Raw genomic sequence first — 7,323 nt, 5'->3', positions numbered from 1 at the left:
GGCCGATCTTCGGGGCCAGGGCAGACGTGGCACCGACTTCCCCACCCTTGCACCTCAGGTACATGACTTTGATCACATTGGGGGTCGAACTAAGGTGGCGTGGTGGAGGTGGCTGGTGTTGGGTGAACCTGGGTTCGGGATCACGGAACACAGATGCACCCTGGCCTCCTCCAAGCCGAAAGCCAAAAGTGTTACTTAAAAAAAAATAGAATAGGGGTTAGAGAGGCAAAGCAGGCAACTTTATTTCCTTATTATTTTTTTTTAAGATTTTATTTATTTATTTGACAGAGAGAGAGAGACAGCGAGAGCAGGAACACAAGCAGGGGGAGTGGGAGAGAGAGTAGCAGGCTTCCCGCCGAGGAGGGAGCCCGATGTGGGGCTCGATCCCAGGACCCTGGGATCATGACCGGAGCCAAAGGCAGACGCCCAACGACTGAGCCACCCAGGCTCCCCTCCTTATTTTTTTTAGCATTTTTGGTTTTTAAGAATTATAAGCATTTGTTGCTTTGATAAAAATTAATTTCAAAGAAGTCATGCTGGCTAATACTGTGGAAACCAATTGGAGGGGATGACAGTGAAGATGAGGAGACGGTTAGGAGTCGCAGCTGCACAGCAAAGAGGGAGTGGAGGAGGGTTTCAAAGGTACAAAGGACAGGGCATGGTGACTGGAAAAGCGAGCGGGGAAGGAAACCTAGAACGGTGGGTTTCTGATTCGAACAACAGAGTGTTCTCTGAGAGAAGGAGGGGAGAGTGGGCTGTGGGTGAGGGCGGCGATTTCAGCTGTGGGGTTGGACGTAGCTAGGGGACATCCAAGTGGCAATGCTAGGTGGATATGGAACTCTAGTTCAGGGGAGTTTGGTCGGAGCTGGTGTGAGAGGGATGTGAGGGTAGATCTAGCTAACACACCCAGACAAGTCCCAGGGAAATCTAAGCCAACGTCCCCTTGGGCCACACTAGTTTATGGATCCTGGGTAAACTGACTGCCAGCTGAGGGAAGGTAGAAGCATTCATCCTGGGTGTCATCTATTGGTAGCTCTCACCTGCCAAATGCCCCAAGTCCTCGTTCTTGTGTTTCTCTGCGTTGGGAATGTCTCCCATAAGGGTTATACTGCTGTTCCTATCTCTCCGTGCTTCGGATTCACTCCCTTCTCTCACCTTCCCTGCCCACCATATGCTGCTTCTTGCTCATCTGTTTGATGCCAATCACGGTGGTCCACTAGGGCACCTACCCTACCGGCACTGACCCTTTCTTGACCTCTGGTATCCCTTGGGAAGAGGCTCTCTGCTGCTGGCATCTGAAGCTGTTACCTGCTATCCTGGAATCTTTCCTCACTTAGGTTGACTGCACCAAAACACTGGTAGAACGGACATCAAGGAGAAATCAAGGCAAAGGTTTGAAGGTACCAGATAATTCTGTAGCAGGAAATTAGAAACGATGGATTCCTGTCCTACCAGTCATCCCTAATCCTCATAGGGTCCCAAATAGCTACAAACAAGAAACATTACTCAAATGAGAAACAAATGCCACTTTTTTTTTTTTTGAGTGGGGGAGGAACAGGGGGAGAATCCCAAGCGGGCTCCGCGCCTAGCACGCAGAAAGGGCTTGATCTCAAGACATCATGATCTGAGCAGAAATCAAAGTCAGATGCTCAACCAACTGAGTCACCCAGGTACCCCGCGAATGCCTTTCTTAATAACTCAGGCGTACTCAGTAATCCACAGGGCAAGGCTCTGACACAAAGTGACTGAGTCTCACAAGAGTGGAAGCCAAACACTGGGTTGGGAAGGGGCTGATCAGACTTTGTCACTGTGGCTGGGAAGTGAGGTCTCCTAGGCCTGGCTCTATTACTACAGAAAGGGGGGTTGGCGGAAGTGTAGTGAGAGAGGCAACAAGGCCGACAAGAGCCCAAGCAGGCTCAGGGAGCGGCTGGCTGGCTGCCTTCACGAGCCAGGTGCCAGGCTCTCCTAAGACCTCAACATACTCGGCTTTGGGTGCCTGGGTGGCTTGGTTGGTTGGGTGACTGCCTTCGCCTCAGGTCATAATCCTGGAGCCCTGGGATCGAGTCCCATATCGGGCTCCCAGCTCAGCAGGGAGCCTGCTTCTCCCTCTGACCCTCTCCCCTCTCATGCTGTTTCTCTCTCTCTCTCTCAAATAAATAAATAAATAAATAAATAAAATCTTTAAAAAAAAAAACATACTCGGCTTTAATTCTGAGCTGTCCATACACATTTTTAATAAACACCCCTTTCTGATTTAAGCTCACTTGTGTGGGTTTGTTACTTGCAGCCGTAAGAGACACTGGAGACCAGAGACCAGTGCAGCACTCTAGGGCGCGACCCATGTTGTCCTGACTTTGTATCCCCCATGTCTGGAATACTGGTAGCCACAGCGGGGGTTTAATCCACGCCTGCTGAAGGAATGATGGGTTCCGGTACAGGTCCTATTAAAAAGGTCAAGTCTATTTAATTCAGGAATTATAAAATCTAATTTATAACGTACTTACCAAGTACCCAATAGTACCCAAAGGGCTGCTATAAATCCCAGGCTGAACGTGGGAGATCAGCTGAATGAAACCTTCAAGGGACTGCTAAAGTCTTGTCTGCCGGCAACACGAGAGAAATATAAAGTTACATGAAACATTCTCAGAAAACTGAACTTACGGAAGCTCAATGTGAAATTTCACTTCAACCTTTCACTCATGTAAGTATTGAGGGACACCTCTGAAATATGCAAGTTGACTTTTCCTCAAGGAAATATTTATTGCATACTACGAGTGATTATATTTTACAGCAAAATTAAATTAAATGGATACACTCTCCATAAACATAAATTGGAAATCAAGGCATCCATGAAATGTATATGCTGAACCAAAGTCCCAGTTTTCAGCATTCAGCAGCTAATCATGGTTCCCCTCCAGGGCCACCAGTCCATGATTTCAGAAAGTTGAGGATCTTGTCAGAGACTGGAACCGAATCTTCTTTATATGTGACAATTGTTTCCAAGTAAAATCCTTTTGGGGGCTCAAGCATTTCATTTCTTGAGACATCCTTTTGCTCTACTTCATCACCTTTAGAAAAAAATGGAACACCTGAATTATTAACTTTTAATTTTTTTTTAAGATTTTGTTTATTTGACAGAGAGAGACACAGCGAGAGAGGGAACACAACAGGGAGAGTGGGAAAGGGAGAGGCGGGCTTCCAGCTGACTAGTGAGCCTCATAGTGAGATCATGACCTGAGCTGAAGGCAGACGCTTAACGACTGGGCCACCCAGGCGCCCCTTAACTTTTAAGACAGCAGTCCTTAAAATTATTAGTCAAGTCTTGGAAATAAAATAAATTTTAGGTAGGAATCACCCCCACCCCCGTCAGATTCCTGACACTATTTTCTCTCTGCGAAAAATAATAAATATGACATGATCACTACAGACCCTGAAATGTGTTTAAATGCTCAATCCTGGACACGTGTACTTTCAGGCCGCTGATAAGCTTTATCACCAAATGTAATCTTCAGCACGCTTTTTACAGAACAGCTTTCCTGAGGTAACACTTAACAGATCATACAATCAACTCGTTTGAAATGTACCACCGAATGGCTTTTAGTATATTCAGATCTGTGCAACCGCAGTTTTAGGATATTTTCCGCCTTTAGCAAGTCCCGCCCCATCAACTCCGCCCCTTCAGCCCCAGGCAACTAGAATCGGACAGGTGTCTACGGATTTCCAGCACATTTCTGAAGGCTCGGGGATTTCCTTTTCCGCCCAGTAATTGGGAAGATTTTAATACCGCTCGGCTGGCGGAAGTGCTGAAACTGCTCGCCAACTGCGACGGGGGCTCATGTAACCGAGGCATCATCTCTTTAAATAAATCACCGTCCGGGGTCTCTGACCTTCCCTCTGGAATCTTGTACAGATTCTTCAAATACACAAGAAGTACGTGGGAAGATTGAAAAGGTAGTTCCAGGCAGATTCCATTATAGCGAATTGCTCTCAACAATGGTTTTGCAGAATAAACCCGGTATTTGCGGCACAGCGAAGCCGCTTTTATGACCCCGTCAGGACGCCCCACCGAAGGCTGCCGGAGGGTCGTACCTAGTGGCTTGCGTTTTTTCCGGCCTAAATAAAACATGGAGCCCAGCGTGGTCCAGGCGCCCACCGCGTAGACCACAGACATCCGCCGGTACCAAGACGTGGCCTGGTCCGCGCGCATTGTGCAGCTCCGGGAGGGCTTCGACCCGGGGAGGCCCAGGGCGGAGGCGGGCCTTCCGGTCGGCGCGTCACAACAGCAGCCACCTCCAATGGAGAGCCGATCCCGGGAGGCCGCTTCCTGCCCTGGCCCCGAAGCATCCTGGGGCGTGTAGTCCCGAAAGTCGCGCCGGGGATTGGACCCTAAGGTGGGAGCTTAGGGGGCTTCCGGGCTGCGCCGCTGAGGGATAGCCTCGCTTACTACGTGACACCAAATGACGATTTCTCTGAACAAACTTCTCGCATGGAAAATTGTAACACCTGCCTTACACAGGATTCAGATGGTATTTGTAAAGATTAAGTCCACTCCTCCTGCAGCTCTCAAATACGGGAGAATGCCTGTCTCCCCCCGCAGCTCTTCCCCATTTTCCTTTCTGGAACCCAGTCCGGGTGAGCCTTGGGTTCTCCTGGTCAAAGGTAATCTCTCCACTGGGGTGTGGGTCCCATTCTTTACTGCCTCCTCGGGATTACACTCTAACTCTACCCACATCTCAAAAGCAGAACATCTCCTTTGACTCTGCCCACCTTCAACTTGTCTCTTAACCATACGCTTCTAAATTCAAAGCATAATCTACCCCCAATCCAACAGACCAAACAACTTGAGAGCAAAAGTGATGTGCTTGGCACAGCATGGACGTTTAGTAAATTGCCATATCCAGTAACTACTTTTCAGCCATAATCAAATTTGATTTCTAAAGCATTTGCCACCATTGACCACACCTACTCCTTTCATGGCTTCAAATACATAATTTTCTTCGGTATCTCCCACCCTTTAGAAATGAACAATAAGTGCAGGGACATCTTTAGTCATCACAGAAAAGCAAATTAAAGTCACAAGACACCATTACACACCTACTAGAATGACTAAAATTTATATTAAGAATACCAAGAGTTATAAGGATTTGGAGCAATCGGACCTCTTACTAGTGGGAACATAACCTCTTTGCAATACTGGCAGTTTCTTAAAAAGTTGAACATACACCTACCATATTACTCAGATATTCCATTCCTAGTAATTTATCCAAAAGAGATGAAAACATATCCACACAGACATGTAAATGGATGTTCACAGAGCTTTAATCATAAGAGCCCAAAATGGGAAACAACCCAAATCGCCATCATCTGGTGAAAGGATAAACGAAATGTGGTATACCACTCCGCAATAAAAAAGAATTACTGATATATGCAGCTACATGGTGAATCTCAAATGGATTATGCTAAGTGAAAGAAGCCAGAAACAAATGAAACTAGACAAAATTCTAGGAACAAACCAACCTGCAGTGGGACAAAGCTGACCAGTACTTGCCTCCTAAGGAAACCATTGGGGGGATAGAAATGTTCTGTATGGTGGTGGTGGTTTCATAGGTGTACACATCTGTCAAAACTCATTGAACTGGGGGCCCCTGAGTGGCTCAGTCGGTTAAGTGTCTGCCTTGGGCTCAGATCATGATCCCAGGGTCCTGGGATTGAGTCCTGCGTCAGGCTCCCCGCTGTGGGGAGTCTGCTTCTCCCCTTGCCCCTCCTCCCCACTTGTGTGTGCTCTCTCTCTCTCACACACACACACACACAAATAAAATCTTAAAAAAAAAAGCAACTCTTTGAACTACATACTTTAACTGGGAGCAGTTCATTGTATATAAGTTATACCTAAATAAAGTTGTTAAAAACAAAACAAAAAAGGGGCGCCTGGGTGGCTCAGTCGTTAAGTGTCTGCCTTCGGCTCAGGTCATGATCCCAGGATCCTGGGATCGAGCCCCGCATCAGGCTCCCTGCTCTGCAGGAAGCCTGCTTCTCCCTCTCCCACTCCCCCTGCTTGTGTTCCCTCTCTCAGTGTGTCTCTCTCTGTCAAATAAATAAATAAAATCTTTAAAAAAACAAAACAAAACAAAACAAAAAAAAATCAGTGTTCTGTTGCAAGATTGCTTCTCTTCTCATCCTGAGCAACTTTGCTCATATTATTTACTTTGTTAATGACTGAAATCTGCTCCAAATGCTCCTGAAAGCAAATCCATATTAATTACTCCCAACCTGCTGGGCATTGTTATCTCTCACAAGCTCCCTAAACCCACAATGTCCAGGATTGAATTTCTCAATGCTAGAAAAGAAAGAGCAAAGAACTCCTTCCTTCTTTTTCTGTAATTCAGAGAATGATTGACATATCACCCAAACCGGAGACCTGATTTCAGACTCTTGCCTAACACCCCACCTCTGTCTAAACACCTGCCTCTGTTCAGGCCTCACCTGGATTCCAGCTTCCTCGCATCCATCCTGCCACTCTCCTGTTTTTAAAATCCCTAACTGGTCATTTCCCTTGCCTAAGAGGTCAGAGGCTTTCCTTGTCTTCAAGATGGATTTAAGAGTCTTCATTGGGCACACTGGGCTCCATGCTTTCCACCTCAGGATGGCTGCTTTCCATACACTACTCCCCATCTCCATGTTCTCTCTGGAAACAGCCACCAGTACCCAGAGGTAGAACCTGCATGGCAATGTCTTCTATATTAGGTCACTCAGTGGTGCCACCTCACCTCAGCACCTAAACTCATTGTCACTGAAGAGAACACCAGTGCAAGGTGCGTCTATCACATTCTACCTTCTGTTAATTTGAAATGGAAAGGCCCAAGGTGGAACAGTTTCATCCTTAATCTCTATACAGTTTTCTGTGCTCTTCTATATGATGTATCTCAATTAAAAATTATATCGGGCACCTGGGGGCTCAGTCGGTTAAGCATCTCTTGATCTCAGTTCAGGTCTTGATCTCAGGGTTATGAGTTCAAATCCTGTGTTGGGCTCCATGCTGGGCATGGAGCCTACTTAAAAAAAAAAAAAAATCTGGGGCACCTGGGTGGCTCAGTCTGTTGAGCGTCTGCCTTCGGTTCAGGTCACAGTCTCAGGGTCCTGGGATCAAGCCCCGTGTCGGGCTCCCTGCTCAGTGGGTAGTCTGCTTCTTCCTCTACCTCTGCTCCTCCCCCCTGCTCCTTCTCTCTCTAATATTTTTTTTTAAATCCAAACAGTAAGAAAAATATCCTATGGAAAAGGTACACAAAATAAAAGCCCTTGGCATTTAAAATGTGTTAAACACCT

General features: G+C 46.8%; 1 protein-coding gene across 1 annotated transcript; it reads right to left on the bottom strand.

The window, feature by feature from the left end:
* Nucleotides 1-2,735: 2,735 nt before the first annotated feature.
* SMIM26 (small integral membrane protein 26) lies at nucleotides 2,736-4,270 on the bottom strand. The gene is made up of 2 exons (XM_031025300.2): nucleotides 4,090-4,270; nucleotides 2,736-3,068 (listed from the first exon to the last, which is right to left on the bottom strand). The coding sequence occupies exons 1-2, from the start codon at nucleotides 4,205-4,207 to the stop codon at nucleotides 2,902-2,904; spliced, it is 285 nt and encodes a 94-aa protein (XP_030881160.1). The 5' UTR covers nucleotides 4,208-4,270; the 3' UTR covers nucleotides 2,736-2,901.
* Nucleotides 4,271-7,323: the final 3,053 nt, after the last annotated feature.

Source organism: Leptonychotes weddellii, chromosome 10 (genome assembly GCF_054177405.1).
Source record: "Leptonychotes weddellii isolate Sample4059 chromosome 10, ASM5417740v2, whole genome shotgun sequence".
In the NCBI taxonomy this organism is placed as follows: domain Eukaryota; kingdom Metazoa; phylum Chordata; class Mammalia; order Carnivora; family Phocidae; genus Leptonychotes; species Leptonychotes weddellii.
This window is presented reverse-complemented; position numbering and strand designations above follow the sequence as displayed.

What these genes read in the sequence shown, in the direction of transcription:
- SMIM26 (XM_031025300.2), bottom strand. Translation starts at nt 4,207, where the DNA reads ATGCGCGCGGACCAGGCCACGTCTTGGTACCGGCGGATGTCTGTGGTC. An exon ending in GAAAAAACGCAAGCCACTAG is followed by an intron (nt 3,069 to 4,089) that starts GTACGACCCTCC and finishes TTTTTTCTAAAG; the next exon opens with GTGATGAAGTAGAGCAAAAG.